The 17070-nt window shown below is 43.9% G+C and overlaps 1 protein-coding gene across 3 annotated transcripts in view; it reads left to right on the top strand.

The window, feature by feature from the left end:
• The window catches only part of ipo13b (importin 13b), a 224448-nt gene that overhangs the window by 187821 nt on the left and 19557 nt on the right, over positions 1-17070 (top strand). For all 3 annotated transcript variants that reach the window (XM_070886848.1, XM_070886849.1, XM_070886847.1), the window contains 2 exons: positions 4651-4703; positions 5899-5965. In XM_070886848.1, the coding sequence (XP_070742949.1) occupies positions 4651-4703; positions 5899-5965 (120 nt within the window). The remainder of the gene's footprint in view (positions 1-4650; positions 4704-5898; positions 5966-17070) is intronic.

Raw genomic sequence — 17070 nt, 5'->3', positions numbered from 1 at the left:
CCTTCTGATGCCTTGACCTACTCTCTGAAGCTCCCTTCATAAAGCCATTCACCCCTTCTTTCTTTAAAAGTCTTCTCAAAAACCCAGTCACCCGACCTAATCTTTACTTCATGATTCAGCATCTGTTTCCCTGTCTATTTCCATTCCTAAATTGATTTGAAACATTTTTATGAAGTCGCTATATAAATGCAAGTTGTGGCTATTTGGTGCAGAGGTGTGCAGAATATAGCTGCTTGAGTTACTCGTTAAAAAATACAATTTTTGGAATATTTTCTGTTGCTAAGAAAATCTGTTGCCATGGTAATTTCACTGGAAATTAATCTGAACACTGATCAGCTAATCAGAGAATTATGTGACAACTGATCATACATTTAAAAAAAAAAAATAAATTAAGGTTCAGAATACTGGCCTGAAAAATTATTGCAGCACACATGAAAGCTTTTACATCACAAAGGGAAATAAAATTCACATTCAGATCGGATTTATCAAAAAAAGTTTGATCTACTGTAAATTGCATGGCAATGGATGTAGTTATCACATGCAGATGGATTTTAATTGTAGTAGGTAACAAATTATTCAAAAGCTCACTATCCAAAATAAGCTGGTGGAATAGTAACAAAGGTCAAATCTCATCAGGTCCTTCATCGTGCAGAAGTAATGCACAACTCTTGGAGTATTGACCATTTTTGTGTTGTCATACTTTTTAGTAATTTGTGCTAGATGGCCATCAGTGAAGTAAAAGACAGCAGTTCAACGCAGGACACCAGACAATCAAATTACTGTTTTTAATTTCTGCACAATTATTTAGTATCGTCTTGCTCAAATATTGTCTCGCATGTTTTCAATGTTGTGTGTTACTTCTGCACTATGATCGATCTGAGAATATTGTGGATTGCAGTCCCTTCAGTTAAATGCAGGGAAATAGGTGGACATGGCTGGAAAAAACGCACTCATCGTGGAAGCTAAAGCACACATTTTGAGTTGACCCCTACCCTTTAATAGTAACCATTAGTTGGAAGGTTTCCTCTATAGAGCCAAGCAGATGTACCCTATTCTTCTTCCACTTAGCAGGTAGAGTTCACTGGAGGCTATCTGCTTCCCTGAAATGCCAATCTGCCTAGTTGGATAATCTGTTTGGGTATGTATCATAGATTGGTGAAATGTCCACAAACTCTCTTGATACAGTTGTAAAAGTTGCTTGTTAGTTAGTACTTTACAAGTGTTGGTATAATTGGTGCACTGTATGATGGTGAATATGCAGAATAGTTCTTTTTCTGTTGTTTTAACTTATGGTGAGATTTTATTTCACCTCTCCCAGCAAGGGCCGACCTTCCTCTGCGATCCACCTGAATTTGGATAGTTTATAGTGGAAAATAAGGTGGAAAACGTTCAGCATGCTCCTCACCACTCACTTATCACTTCCAGAATTTTCTGCCGGAATTAACAGCAACCTTTGATTAATATACACAAGTAAAAGTGGGCCTATTCACATGACACAAAAACAACAAGATAGAGCCATACAACTTATGTGCCACTATTACCACCATAACAAGGTTGGATTCAGGGGATACCAGCATTGCGATAGTGAGCAACAGAGTAGTCAATTACCATCCTGCAGCCCCAACATTTAAAAAAAGTTGCCCCCTTCATTAGTGCGCTGGAGGCAGTTGGGCCCACTGCTATAGGTGCTTGCAACCTGAATCAGTCATTTTTCCAAGCAAGCTCCCCAGCACTGGGAACGTGCCATCATTGTTTAAATGAGCCTGACCCCAGAAAATCTCCAGGGTCAGCTCACAGCCAAATGTCTGAGAGAAGATTTTGCACCACCAACGAGACATAGGATTTTGCCAAAGTGGGAAATCCTGTCTGCTGCCTCTTTTTGCAGTATGGTTTCATGCAGATCAATTTCCCCTCAGTATCTAGCCCACGTGGTTGTTCTTAATTTGTTAAACTAGACCATGAGTGTTAGCAGGCTTCTTGACCAGCCCCAGGGATGCGGAGGGCAATTATAGCACTCCCAATTACTGCCCTGAATAAAATCAGTTTATCCAGCATAGATCAAGAATCAAATTTGGAATTTTCTGGCTTACTGCTACACTGATTTGTGATTTTTGCATATTTGGTCATTGAAGCAACCTTTCTTTCACTTTTTAAAAGAATTGTACTTATTTTGAGCTCTCTAACATTATTCCTCAACATATTGTAGAAATTGCATTATTTTAAGCTTCTTCCCAATCTAAGAGAGGCAGAGGTGGATTTATTTAGTGGTACTGTCAGCATATTGAATATCAGGATCTGGAAATGAGGCTCTATTTTGTGTCACAAGGTAGTGTAGTGGTTATGTTGCTGGACATGTAATCCAAAGCCTTAGACGAATAATCCAGAGAACATGTGTTCAAATCCTATCATAACTATTTGAGAACTTGAATTCAATGTTCTGGTATCAGTAAAAGAGACCATGAAGCAGTCGGATTATTGTAATAACCCAACCAGTTCACTAATGCCCTTACCTATCTGGACACATGGACTCCTGTCCCACAACAATGTGGTTGGCTCTTAACTGCCTTCTGAAGTGGCCTAGCAAGCCACTCATTTTGTATCAAACCCTATGCAACGTAATGGGTAAGATGCGGGCAAAGACCGGCAATATTGTAGAGATGGGAGTATATGGTCTTGGTGATGGATAGAATATCATGTTTGAGGCTCAGCTGTAGATCAAGTAGGACACCGAGGTTGTGCAGCAACTGGTTAAATCAGTAGTTCAACATGATTAAACATTATGGAGCGGAATGGAGTCTGAAGCAAGGATAGAGTTTTTGGCGGCATCTGAAATAAGATGGATTTGATTTTCCCAAACGTTAACTATTTCTAATGACATCTTTTTACTAAGCAGTGTGACATTGCTCCCTTTCAAACTTTCTTTTCACTGCTGTTGATCCATTCATTTGTTGATACATCTTTGGTTTCCTTTACATGTCCTGTTGCATCCCACCAAGCTTGTTGCTGTCACCACTATATTCCATTATTATATCCCTATCCGAGACTACATTTACCACATTTCCTCATTTTCCTGCTGTCACATTCTACAAATCATTAATTCTTCACTTCACCTAACCTATCCCCATCAAAAACTGATACTGCCATATTTCTTAGACTACTGTATCTGTCTCCTAGCTTGCTGGGCCACATCCCTTTATTTAATGTGCCATATTTGTCCAGAGTTACTGTTATTGCATCCTTTATCTAAGGCTTCAATTCTTCACCTAACAGGTGAGCTTTCGCCCTGGCAACAGTAATAATATATTTCCATAAGAAATTTACTGCTACAGGACCTAAAAAACACCCTCTGGTACAAATGGATATTAGGCTTTTCCATCTTCGGGGCGATAATGGCGGCAGGAAAGTTGGTGGCCGGGAATAGTTTGCGCTTTATTATTTAAGTTTAAAATAAATTAAAACAAAAAACACTCGCACTTACTTCTGGAGTACATTACCTTCCTTTCCGCCGCCAGGATCGTTGGACTGCTCTGATTTCACAGGCGGTCATTGCGGGCGGACTGGTCAGGTAAGACTCAAAACTCGCACCGGTGTCACAACCAGGGGTGTTACACACCCGGCGCAGCTCTTCCGGGCGGTGCTAATCAGCGCCGTCGCAAACCCCGACCGGAGGATCGCGGCGGGGCGCTGGAGACCTCACCGCCGTCTTTCACGCCGCTCCGGGGCGAAACCCGGAGCGCAAAGGAGTGGAAAATCCAGCCTTATATCTTGTAGCTAAATAATTAGGTGGGAAAAAAACTTAACAATAGACTGCTGCTTGATCATTATAATTTGTTAGTGGAATAAAAAGGTATTCTCTTGTACTTGCAATATTCTGTTCTTGATATGATGACTTGGGGTGGAGTCACTTGTATAAGCAGAATTAAGATGCAAAATTCTGCACTGGTGAGCATTATTATTATGAATCCTACAATTCTATTTGCATGACTTTGAGGCTTGCAGAAAGGCTGTGTGACAATGATAGCTGCATGATTTGGACTTTGTCTAGAAGTAGAAAATGGAGATGAGTACAGAGATGAAGTATCATTTCAAAGAGTAATTTGCAATGGGAGCCTTGGAATTTATTTACCCTGGATCAGGGACATACTGACATAAATTGAAACTATAACCCTTGAGGTTTCCATGAGTTGTGTAGTATGTTCCAAATCTGCAAAAATGTGTTTTTGTAACATATTCTATTTTCAATAGTGCAGAACCTATTTAAAAAGTGGTCAGGTCAGAGATTCCCAACTGATGTAAAGTTTTAGATTTTGGAAATGCCAACTTTTCCTTTTCAATTGGGGAAAAAAATCAAAAAATGGTAAAAGAATTTCTGTGAGTTTTCAATTCTCTGAATATTGTCTTGGGTTCAAGATTTTAACAAAAAACACATTTTTTAAATCTGTTATCTCGACACCTGGGTTTCAATCCTCTTTGCCGTTTATTTCTTTTAGGTTCTGAAGTTTCATATTTCTGTACATTTTTTTCTTTAACTGCTTTAAGCTGTTCATTGTACCCCCTCACTGTAACTGTTATGTAGAGTTCATGAGACAATAAGAATATTGATTTGCTGTTTGTATATTATTTCTTAAGTTACATCTTATTATATTTTAGGACCCAGGGATCATCCTGATATTGTTGATTCATTTATGCAACTCCTGGCACAGGTGTGTTTTTGTTTCTTATTTCATTCACTTTCTTTTTTCGTTTAATTATATTAAACCTGAAATCAGCTTTTATTTTACAAGCTTACAGAAATGCATTGTAGGTTAATTCAAGGTTCTTAAGGCATGTTGAATCACATTGAACTTGAAGCTATTTTATGGATGTGCAGCAGTCGGCACTGGCAATAGTTTTGAACACTGTTTTTCACTGACAGAAGACTGTGCCTTCTGTACAGTAGTAAAAGATAGGTGTGTTATATCAGCAGTGAACTTCATGCCAAGGTTTGGTGTGTCTTCATAATGTTTTGTGCTGTTAGTATTTTGTAGCCAGATGGAGTTTGAGCATGTGCTAGAGGGTCATGAGGGACTTTTAGAAAGAATGTTGTGGATGAGATCTAAACTGAATTGGTTTATACCTTCGTACAGCTAAACTAATCTTGCAACTACGTCGACAGTGGTACTGGTTGGCTTGAGTTCACTGCACAGCTGTGATTTAATTATGCGTCCCTCGGATAAGCAATACTCTTGAACATATGAAGGATTATGACGATTACAAATATAACTTTGTCAAACTAATCAGTTAATAAATTACAGCCGTAAAATGTACTGGTATTTTCAGAACAATGCTATTTCTTGCTCATGCACACATTCACCTGTGCCTGGCCATAATTTATTCATGTTTTCTATAATAAGCCTGGGGATGGTTCCATCCACAGTGTTTTTCAGAAATTGGTGATCTGTGATGTATTTCCATTTATATTTAAAATAACTGGTTAATTTTTTTAAATTTGCATTATAAAACATTTCACACAAAACTATTTCAAAATCTGTTCTGCCCCTTTTCATTTTTATTTTGTGGAATAATGGATTTCTGATCTGTTTGTTTTTCTATTTTTAGCTCCCTCTTTGCACCATGCACTGTCCCCATCTTAAACAAATGTATTGCTCTCTCCCGATGCCGAAAAGCGTCCCTGTAATGGATTGGTTGACAACATTGTATGTGGGGAATCACAGACTGGAATCCCACATTGTTATCACTCTCTGCCGTTTTATAGCATAGCACTCTGTTATACCATCAGACCACCTGTATGAGGACTGAGGCAGCAGATGAAGAATTGTCTCAGTAATAAGGATTCAATAATAAACTGCCGTTAGACATTTATGAACTTTTTAACAAAGCTTTGTATCTGATTCCTAGGCTCTCAAAAGGAAGCCAGATTTGTTTTTAGCAGAGAACTGTGATGTGAAGGCATTGTTTCAATGTGGTGAGTAATAGAAGTGTCGAACATATTTGGCTTCACAACTAATCTTTAGCCTTTTGATTTTTGTACTGTACTTTTGGACTCTCAGGTTAATAAGTTCTGCAAATTGCAGCAGGGCATTTCCTAAATTTTGAAACGGTTAAACAAAGTGTTCTAACAAAAATGGCAAATTTTAAAGGGAATGTGCATTGCATTTAATAGTTTTATTCGTCTTCACCAATTGTGCCTGCTCTTTCCCCATAGCCATGTAAATTTTTCCTTTCAAGTATATATCCAATTCCATTGAGAAAGTTACTATTGAATCTGCTTCCACCACCCTTTTCAATAAGTGCATTCCAGATCACCATAACTTGCTGGATTCTTTTTGCCAATTATCTTAAAGCTGTGACCTTCCTACCAGTGGAAACAGTTTTTCCTTATTTACTCTATCAAAACCCTTCATAATTTTGAACGTGTCTATTAAATCTCCCCCAAACCTTCTCTGATCTAAAGAGAGAAATCCCAGCTTCTCTAGGCTCTCCACAAAACTAAAGTCCTTCATCCCTGGTACCATTGTAGTAAATTTCCTCTGCACCCTCTCCAAGGCCTTAACATTACTTCCTAAAGTACGGTGCCCAGAATTGAGCACAATACTTTAGCTGAGGCCTAACCTGTGATTTATAAAGGCTTAGCATAACTTCCTTGTTTGTATGCTCCATGCCTCTATTTATAAAGCCCTGGATCCTGCAGCCTTGATATTATTCTTGTTCCTATTTTTCTCTATGCTATGCACAAGTCCCTAGCTGAAAAGGCAAGTTGATCAAGTTCTTTAGGTCTGCAGCCATGTTACCTAGTAATCAAGTGCTAGGTAATTTGCAAAGCAGCAAAGGGTGCACGTATTTTCTCTCTCCATATGTAGAAATGGTTAACTTCAAAACATGCTGCTTCCAGACAGCCCAACCAAATTAAGAACTCCTCACATAGAGAACAACTGGCATAAACTAACAGACATGATACTACAATAAAAACAGAAAATGCTTGAAATACTCAGCAGGTCAGGAAGCATCTGTGGAGACCTTTCATGAGAACTGGAAAAAGTTAGCGATGTAACCGCTATTAAGCAAGAACAGAGACAGAGAAAAGGGGAGGGGAGGAAAGAACAAAAGAGAAGGTCTGTGAGGATGGAAGGCAGGAGAGATGAAAAGACAAAAGGGATGATGGTGCAAGGCAAAAGGAGATGGTAATGGGGCAAGTTAAGAAACAAAAGATGAGTCTAGATGAGGTGTAAATGGAAATGGCAAAATCATCAACGGCTGCCATGTGGAAAACAATGGGGGCACGGGTTATGGTCTGAAATTGCTGAACTCGATGTTGAGTCCAGAAGGCTGTAAAGTGCCTAATCGAAAGATGAGGTGCTGTTCCTCGAGCTTACGTTGAACTTCGTTGGAACAGTGTAAGAGACCGAGGATGGAGAGGTCAGAGTGGGAGTGGAGCAGAGAATTAAAGTAACAGGCGACCGGAAGCTCAGGGTCACGCTTAAGGACTGAACGGAGGTGTTCGTGAAGCGGTCTCCCCACTGTAGAGCAGAGTGATTGCGGAGTGGACCAGGGTATCGTGGAGGGAGTGGTCTCTTCAAAATGCTGAAAGGGGAGGGAGGGGAAGATGTGTTTGGTGGTGGGATCACTTCAGAGATGGCGGAGGATGATATGTAGAGACTGGTGTGGTTAAAGGTGATGACGAGAGGAACCCCATCGTGGTTCTGGGATGGAGGGGAAGGGGTGAGAACAGAAGTGCGGGAAATAGAACGGACACAATCGAAGGCCGTGTCAACCACAGTAGAGGGGAATCTTCGGTTGAAGAAAAAGGAAGACATATCGGAAGCACTAGTATGGAAGGTGGCATCATCAAAGCAAATGTGACAGAGAAACTGGGAAAATGGAATAGATTCCTTACAGGAAGTAGGGTGAGAGGATGTGTAGTCCAGGTAGCAGTGGGAATATAGTGAATGTTTGTCAATCGGTTATCCCTAGAAATGGAGGCAGAGAAGTCAAGGAAAGGAAGGGAAGAGTCGGAGATGGACCATGTGAAGGTGAGGGAAGGGTGGAAATTGGAAGCAAAGTGAATGAAATATTCTAATTCAAGGCGAGAGCAGGAAACGGCACTGATACAGTCATCAGTGTACCAGAAAAAGAGGTGAGGGAGGGGACCAGAGTAGGACTGGAACAAAGAATGTTCCACATATCCCATGAAAAGGCAGGCACAGCTAGGACCCATGCGGGTTCCCATAGCAACACCTTTAATTTGGAGGAAGTGAGTGGAGTCAAAGAAGTTGATCAATGTGAGAACAAGTTCAGCCAGGCAGAGGAGGGTGGTGTGGATGGAGACTAATTGGGCCTCTGTTCAAGGAAGAAGCGGAGCGTCCTCAGGCTGTCCTGCTGGGGGATGGAGGTGTAGAGGAATTGGAAGTCCTTAGTGAAAAGGAACTGCTTGAGGCCAGGAAACGGTTAAAGTGGTGGAGGGCGTCAGAAGAGTCACGGGTGTACGTGGCAAGAGACTGGACAAGGAGAAAAAATAGTGTTGCAATAGGAAGAAATAAGTTCCGTGGGGCAAGAACAGGCTGAAACAATGGGACTACCGGGGCAGTCCTGTTTGTGGATCTTGGGAAGGAGGTAGAAGCGGGCTGTGCGGGGTTGGGGAACTGTGAGGTTGATGACCATGGAGGGAAGATCTCCAGAGAAGATGAGGTCAGTGACAGTCTTGGAAATGATAGATTGATGTTCGATGGTGGGGTTGTGGTCTAGGGGGAGGTTTGTTTTCCATGCTGCCAACTAATCAACTGGAGCCATGACCACGGAACTCACACCTCAGGTTGGCAGACATGGTTCCTGAGCTGTGTGAATTCTGTGGCCAAGCAGGGAAGTTTAAAAAGTAGGAGAGAAAAGGCTCTTCAGTGCCTGTAAATTACCTCGTAATGATTTCAATTGCGTCCCCCGCTGCTGCAGGTCAGGTCAGCTCCATGCTGAAAGATGTGCCTGTGTGAAAGACCCATGGGAGCGAGTTGACAGCAGGTTCCCAACCCGCTGTCCAAAAAAAAACTTTCCCACCCAACTCGCCACTGATGCAATGTGGCCAAGACTAGTGGGAGGCCAGAGGATTGGGAAATGTTTAAAAGCCAGCAGAGAATGACTAAAAGAATAATTGAGAGGGAGAATATAGATTGTGAAAGTAAACTAGCACGTAATATTAAAAAAAGATAAGACTTTCTACAGGTACATAAAAAGGATAAGAGTGTCTAAAGTAAATGATGGTCCCCTGGAAAATGAGACTGGGGAATTAATAATGGAGAACAGGCAAATGGCAGAGATGTTGAACAAATATTTTGTATCGGTCTTCACGGTAGAAGACACTAAAAACATCCAAATAGTGGCTAATCAAGGGGTTATAGGTAGGCAAGAACTTAATACAATCACTATCACTAATGAAGAAGTACTAGGTAAAATAATGGGACTAAAGGCAGACATGTTCCCTGCACCTGATGCATTACATCCTAGGGTCTTTAGAGAAGTGGCTGCAGAGATAGTGGATGCATTGGTTGTAATCTACCAAAATTCCCTGGATTCTGGGGCAGCCCCAGCAGTTTGGAAAACCGCAAATGTAAAGCCCCTATTTAAAAAAGGAGGCAGACAAAAAGCAGGAAACTAAAGACCAGTTAGCCTAACATCTGTGGTTGGGAAAATGCTGGAGTCCATTATTAAGGAAGTAGTAGTGGGACATTTGGAAAAGCATGATTCAATCAAGCAGGGTCAGCATGGTTTTATGAAAGGGAAATCATGTTTGACAAATTTGCTAGAGTTCTTTGAGGATGTAACGAGCAGTGGGAAGGGGGAATGAGTGGACATGGTGTATTTGGATTTCCAGAAGGCATTCGCTAAGGTGCCACATAAGAGTTTACTGCATAAGATAAAAGTTCACAGGGTTGGGGGTAATATATTAGCATGGATAGAGAATTGGCTAACTAACAGAAAACAAAGAGTCGGAATAAATGGGTAATTTTTCCGGTTGACAAACTGACTAGTGGGGTGCCGCAGGGATCGGTGCTGGGCCCTCAACTATTTACATTCTATATTAACGACTTGAATGAAGGGACTGAGTGTAATGTAGCCAAGTTTGCTGATACAAAGATGGGTGGAAATCAAATTGTGAGGAGGACACACAAAATCTACAAAGGGATATAGACAGGCTAAGTGAGTGGGCAAAAATTTGGCAGATGGAGTATAATGTGGGAAAATGTGAGGTTATCCACTTTGGCAGAAATAATAGAAAAGCAAATTATAATTTAATTGGAAAAAAATTGCAAAGTGCTGCAGTACAGAGAGACCTGGGGGTACTTGTGCATGAAACACAAAAGGTTAGTATGCAGGTACAGCAAGTGATCAGGAAGGCCAATGGAATCTCGGCCTTTATTGCAAAGAGGATGGAGTATAAAAGCAGGGAAGTCTTGCTACAGTTATACAGTTATATGGTGAGGCCACACCTGGAATACAGTGTGCAGTTTTGGTTTCCATATTTAAGAAAGGATATACTTGCTTTGGAGGCAGTTCAGAGAAGGTTCACTAGGTTGATTCTGGAGATGAGGGGGTTGACTTATGAAAATAGGTTGAGTAGGTTGGGCCTCTACTCATTGGAATTCAGAAGAATGAGAGGTGATCTTATCGAAATGTATAAGATTATGGGGTCAAGTTTCGGCCTGAGTTGCTCCTATTTTTTTGGAGCAACTGGTTTAGAATGGAGTATCTTAGAAATTGCAATTCTCGGCATTTAGTTTGCTCCAGTTCTAGTCAGTTAGAACAGTTTCATTTTGGAACAGATTTTTTTTTTCAAAAGCGGGCATGTCCGGCCACTTACGCCTGTTTTGAAAGTTTAGGCAGTGAAAACTTACTCCAAATTAACTTAGAATGGAGTAAGTGTAGATTTTTGTACGCTCAGAAAAACCTTGTCTACACTTTACAAATCAGGCGTAGGTTACAAATCAGGCGGAGGAAACAAGGGCGGGGGGAGGGAAGTAATTGCATTCAACAGTCTTACTTATACAAATAAAGAGCTAAAAAATTATAAACAAAGCAAAGACAAAATCTTGAATATTCCTACCTGTGTGAAGCAGCAGCAGCAGCCTTCGAGCTGCAATGCTTCAGGCAGGCCTTCCTTCCATGTAGAAGATAGGGGCGGCATCAGTGGCTCGACGGCAGCCGAAGACACAGCAAGCAAGCAGTTTTGAGCTGCGAGGGAAGCTGAGGCCATTCGGCCAGGGACAGGGCGAGGCAGCCAGATAGCCAGTTTGAAACTTAAATTTGCAGAATGGGTGCTGCATTGTCAACACCACAGATTATGCAATGGTTCGCCAGCAATTCACTGCATAGGAGAGAATTGATTAGAGCTCACCGCACCAGGAATGTCATAGTCCGTAGGCTGATGGGCAGGAGACCTTACCCACGTCGACAATATCGAGCCAGGCACTCGTACCTGGACATGAGCGAGGCTGATTGTGTCAAAAGGCTGCGTTTCCGCAGAGAAGTTGTTGTTGAGATCTGTGATATGCTGAGAGCAGATTTGCAACCCAGAAGCAGAACGCCAACTGCCTTGTCTGTTGAAGTGAAGGTAACAGCTGCACTTGCCTTCTATGCCTCGGGATCATTTCAGGCTACAACTGGAGATGTGTGCACCATCTCTCAACGTGCAATACATGCCTGCGTTTACCAGGTCACGGCTGCACTGTATGCGTGGAGGAATGAGTTCATCAATTTCCCAATGACCGCACAAGCGATCCATGAGAGGGCTGTGGGCTTCTTCAGGATTGCTGGCTTCCCAAAGGTGCAGGGCTGCATTGATTGTACCCACATAGCCTTACGAGCACCTGAGGAGGATTCCGAGCAGTACAGGAATAGAAAAGGTTTCCACTCAATCGTGCAGCTCATGTGTGACGACAAGCAGCACGTCATGTCAGTCGATGCGAGATACCCTGGCAGCACCCATGATGCGTTCATCCTACGCAACAGCGTTATATCTGACATGTTTGAGCAGCAGCCAGAAGGGCAGAACTGGCTACTGGGAGACAAAGGGTACGGCCTGACCACCTGGCTCATGACGCCCCTACGTATGACACGGACAGAAGCTGACCGTCAATACAACATGGCGCACATTGCGACGCGCAGCATCATTGAGAGGACCATTGGCATATTAAACAGCATTTCCAATGCCTGGACCATTCCGTAGGCCACTTGTAACACTCTCCTCAGATTGTCGGTCACTTCACTGTTGTGTGCTGCATGCTCCATAACTTAGCCATCATGAGGCAGCAGGAGCTGGTAGTGGAATCAGAAGACCCACGTGAGGGTCCAGTACATGATGATAGTATTACGGAAGAGCAGGATGTGGATGATGACGACGATCAGGAAAGCATGCAAGTGCCTGATGCCGGAGCACGAGGTCGGGGGAGGGCCGTCCATCGTGCTCCTTTAACGATTGCTCGAGCCCTGTGCCAGCAGCTCATCCATGAACGCTTCAACTACTGATACCGGAGGGCTCTGTGACCACTGTTGTGCATGGACATGTTTATTCTTTGCAGTTGTTCCTACGTTGTGTTGTGTTAATGGAAGATGATTCAGTTTTAATGAAAAAACATTTTATTGAAAAGTTAACGTCACTGTAATAAAATATTTGTTGTATCAAACTTTACTTTTTAATATGACTCTTGAAGATCACGTAAAAACTTTAAGATCACTTATAAACTTGTAAAGTTACAAAACAATTTCAATGTGAAAAATCTTACACTCTTAAGATCACTTAGACTTCAGGATCACTTTTAGGTGCAAAATTAAATAAGATACAAAATGTGAGAGCATTTACACTATAAGATCACTTAAAAACCCTGAGATCAATTATAAGTTGTAAAGTTACAAAACAATTTCAATTTGAAAAACCCTACCACAGCTACATCAAGAACAAGAACAAAAGCAGCAAAGAAAGGCTGCAACCATCTCTCATCCACATCTCAGTGAATGTTTACTTCTTCATGGGGATGTCATTTGATTGGCGGGACTGTGTGCCCTTATTGTAGCAGCTACCTCTCTGACGGCCTGTGTCGTTACTTGCATGCCCTCCCTGACGGCCTGTGCCGTCGATTGCACTCCCTCGGACATTCCCTCCCTAAGTTCCCATGTCATTACTGCTGTTTCTCCCGTCAGGACCGTCACCTCTTCACCCACTGCACTGACGCTACCGATGAGTGATCGGGTAAGCTCATTGGTCTCCATACCCAATGCCATAACCTGAGCCGCATCTGTTGCACGCTGCATCTCAGGAGAGCGTGTCTCCAATCTCCTTCTCCTCTGCCTGGGTCTGCCTCATGGAACCACTACACTGGGAGGCGCGGGCACGGACGGTGGGACGCTCGGTGTTCCAGACGACAGCACTCGAGTACGAGCCGTGAGCTGGGATGGTGGGTGAATGGGTGTAAACTGCTCCATTATATCACCAGCCCCACTGGGACCCGCAACATTGGAATCAAAACCATGGAAGGTGGAACCAGAGCCAATGCGAGTGGGAGGCGCAGGCTCGGACGGTAGTGCACTGACTGTAAACTGCTGCATTATACCAGCAGCACCACTGGGACCCACAACATCGGAATCAAAACCATGGAAGGTGGAACCAGAACCTATGAAAGGGGTTGAAACTCTGATGCCCCTTAATGGGGGCTCAAACATTAATTTGGAAGCTCTCTCCTGTAGACATTTCAGTCATCGCCGTCATCATCCAGTCTGGATCATTCGCATCTGGTTGTACTGGTTATTCTGTATCTTCAGGATCCTCAGGATTGGCAGCAGCAGCAGCATCATCATCATCATCATCATCATGTTCTGCAAAATACATCAGAACAGTCAAATGTTTAACAGCAAGGGAGGGGGCAGGATGGGTGGCATGAGTACTCTCACACATAGCGGGCCAGGCAGTAGGTTGATTTGAAGGGTCACGATGCATTTTCAGGACTTGCCCTCTTCCTCGCGTGCAGGCCCAGCTTGTGCTGTACTGATTGCTTTTCTCCATGTACGACTCATCATAGCAGCTACCCTCTGTTCCAAGCCTGTCAGTGGATGCAGATTGGACATGCCTCCTCCTGTCAGAGTTGCTTCCCTTTTGTTGTGGGCCAATTTCTTCTGCAAAGAGTAAAATATAACTTTTTGCAGGTGGGACATACAGATAGTCACATTACAATTATGATTACATTAAAAATTGAAAATATTACTTACACGAACTACTTGACCAAGGTCATGCCATTTCTTTTTACACTGGCTTCCAGATCTCATGGTATGTACCACTGCGCAGTAATCTTCTGCAACTTGGTTCCAGCGTTTCTTCATTTCTTTAGGAGTTACTTTTATGCGACCTCTGTTGCTGGTATCTAGCTCCTGTGATCTCTGCTCAATGACGTTGACTAATATCTCCACTTCCTCATGCAAGAAATTCTTTGTTCTTGGTGGACGTTGTTCCATTGCTGTATTGAATTGACACTCTTTATTTTTCAAAATACACACAGTCCTTAATTTGCATGCACCAATGCAGCACCTGTTCTGGAAGTTTAGCAGTGAAAAGCAGCACTCAAAAAACAGCTCTGGGCCCTGACTCCGTTAGGTGCATCGAGGAGGCTCAAGCACGTGGGGAGATCCCGTCCGAACTGACCCCCGTCCGGACGGAATTCCTCATCGGCGCCAAACCCCGGAACCTCTCTCAGGGGCCGGCGCCTCACAACTTGAGCCGCCTCGGGGAAATCCCCTCCGTGCCTTTCAGTTCCGCGCGGAGGGGTTTCCTGTACGTGCTGCTCCTGCACACTCTCAACTTTGCCATCCTCGCCGGCCGTCCGGACACGCCATGGCGTACCATCTTGCCGTCCGGAGGAGGCGGGGGTCCCCGATGGAGGGCACTCTACGCAGGGGTCCTCCCACTATTCATCGGGGACTTGGCCTGGAGGGTGGTGCACGGAGCAGTGCCGTGCAACAAATTATTAAGCCGGTTCACGGACTCCCAGGCCGCCTGCAATTTCTGCGGTCTGGAGGAGTCCGTGTTCCATGTTTTTATTGAGTGCACAAGGTTGCAGCCCCTGTTCCATTATTTGAAGGGGCTGCTCCTGAAATTCTGGCTGCACTTCAGTCCCACTCTCCTGATCTTTGGGCACCCTGTGCGGAGGGGAGCGGGTAGGTCCGAGGGCCTCCTCGTAGGACTGCTCCTGGGCACGGCCAAGGGTGCCATCAGCCGGTCCAGGCAGCGGGCGGTCGAGGGGGTCGTTCAACCTGACTGCCTGCCTCTCTTCCGCTCTTACATCCGGTCCAGGGTGTCCTTGGAGATGGAGCACGCGGTATCCACCGGTACGCTCGCGGCCTTCCGCGAGAGGTGGGCACCGGAGGGACTGGAGTGCATCATCACGCCCGGCAACCGAATTTTAATTTGATTTTACGTTTTAAAGTTTAATTTGTTTTCATTGCCGGTGCTTTTAGTGTCCCCCTCCCCTTTTATAGGGGCCACTGGAAAAATGTGATTTTAGCGCCCAAAAAAAATGAAAAACACAAAAAAAAAGGAAAAAAGGGCCTTGTAAATGTCTGGTGTGTCACCCAGGTCGGGTGGCACGGTTTAATGTTTTATGTTTTTGCAGGTAGACTCTAAAAGAAAAAAAAAAGAAAAGCAGCACTCACTGATTTCAGCAGGTGATTTATTCGACAGTGCTGCTAAAAGCATTCCTTCAGACACACAAAAATCACCAAAATTCAATCCCAAGCCTTTCCAGAGGTCCACGAGACAAATCAGCACTTTTCTTCAAGTTCCTTTAAAAATGGCCGAGTGCCAATGTTTCTGGGCTACTGCGCGCTCCAACGCGCACGCGCAGGGTTGCCGGCACGACGTTGCCTCATTTAACTTAGTCCCGCCCCCCTCCACTTGCAGAATCGACGCGACTCTGTGGCTCTGCCCCCCGCTGCTGTGTGCGCGCCGCACCGAGCTCCCAAGGACCAGCAAGGATCCGGAGAATTAAGAGGTATTTTTCCGTCGCGCTTTTAGGCGCGAAAAACAGGTGTCCAGGTCGGGGCTGTGAAACTTGACCCCATAGAGGGGGCTTGACAAGGTGGATGCAGAAAGGATGTTTCCACTGATAGGGGAGACTAGAACTAGGGGGTGTAATCTTAGAATAAGGGGGCTGCCCATTTAAAACTGTGATAAGGAATAATTTCCTCTTGCTGTTGTAAATCTGCGGAATTCGTTGCCTCAGAGAGCTGTGGAATCTGGGTCATTGAATAAATTTAAGACAGAGATAGACAGTTTCTTAACCGATAAGGGAATAAAGGGTTATGGGGAGCGGGCAGGGAAGTGGACCTGAGTCCATGATCAGATCAGCCATGATCATATTAAAATGATGGAGCAGGCTCGAGGGGCCGTATGGCCTAGTCCTCCTATTTCTTATGTTCTTATGTGTTGCATCTCCTGCGCTTGCACAGGAAAGTGTTGTGGGAAGGGGAGGGGGTGCTGGGGGTGATTGCGGAGTAGACTGGGGTGTCGCGGAGGGAGCGGTCCCTTCGGAATGCTGAGAGGGGAGGGGAAGATGTGCTTGGTGGTGGGATCACGCTGGAGGTTGCGGAAATGACGGAGGATGATCTGTCGAACATAGAGGCTGGTGAGGTGAAAGGTGAACATAAGAGCATAAGAAATAGGAGCAGGAGTAGGCCATTTGGCCCCTCGAGCCTACTCCGCCAGTCAATAAGATCATGGCTGATCTGATCATGGGCTCAGCTCCACTTCCCTGCCCGCTCCCCATAACCCTTTACTTCCTTATCGCTCAAAAATCTGTCTTATCTCCGCCTTAAATCTATTCAATGACCCAGCCTCTGCAGTTCTCTTGGGTAGAGAATTCCATAGCTTTACAATCCTCAGAGAAGAAATTCCTCCTCATCTCAGTTTTAAATGGATGGCCCCTTATTCAGAAACTATGCCCCCTTCTAGATTCCCCCATGAATGGAAACATCCTCGCTGCATCTACCTTGTCCAGCCCCCTTATTATCTTGTATGTTTCAATAAGATCACCTCTCATTCTT

The sequence above is a fragment of the Pristiophorus japonicus genome, chromosome 8 (assembly GCF_044704955.1).
Source record: "Pristiophorus japonicus isolate sPriJap1 chromosome 8, sPriJap1.hap1, whole genome shotgun sequence".
Taxonomy (NCBI): domain Eukaryota; kingdom Metazoa; phylum Chordata; class Chondrichthyes; family Pristiophoridae; genus Pristiophorus; species Pristiophorus japonicus.
This window is presented reverse-complemented; position numbering and strand designations above follow the sequence as displayed.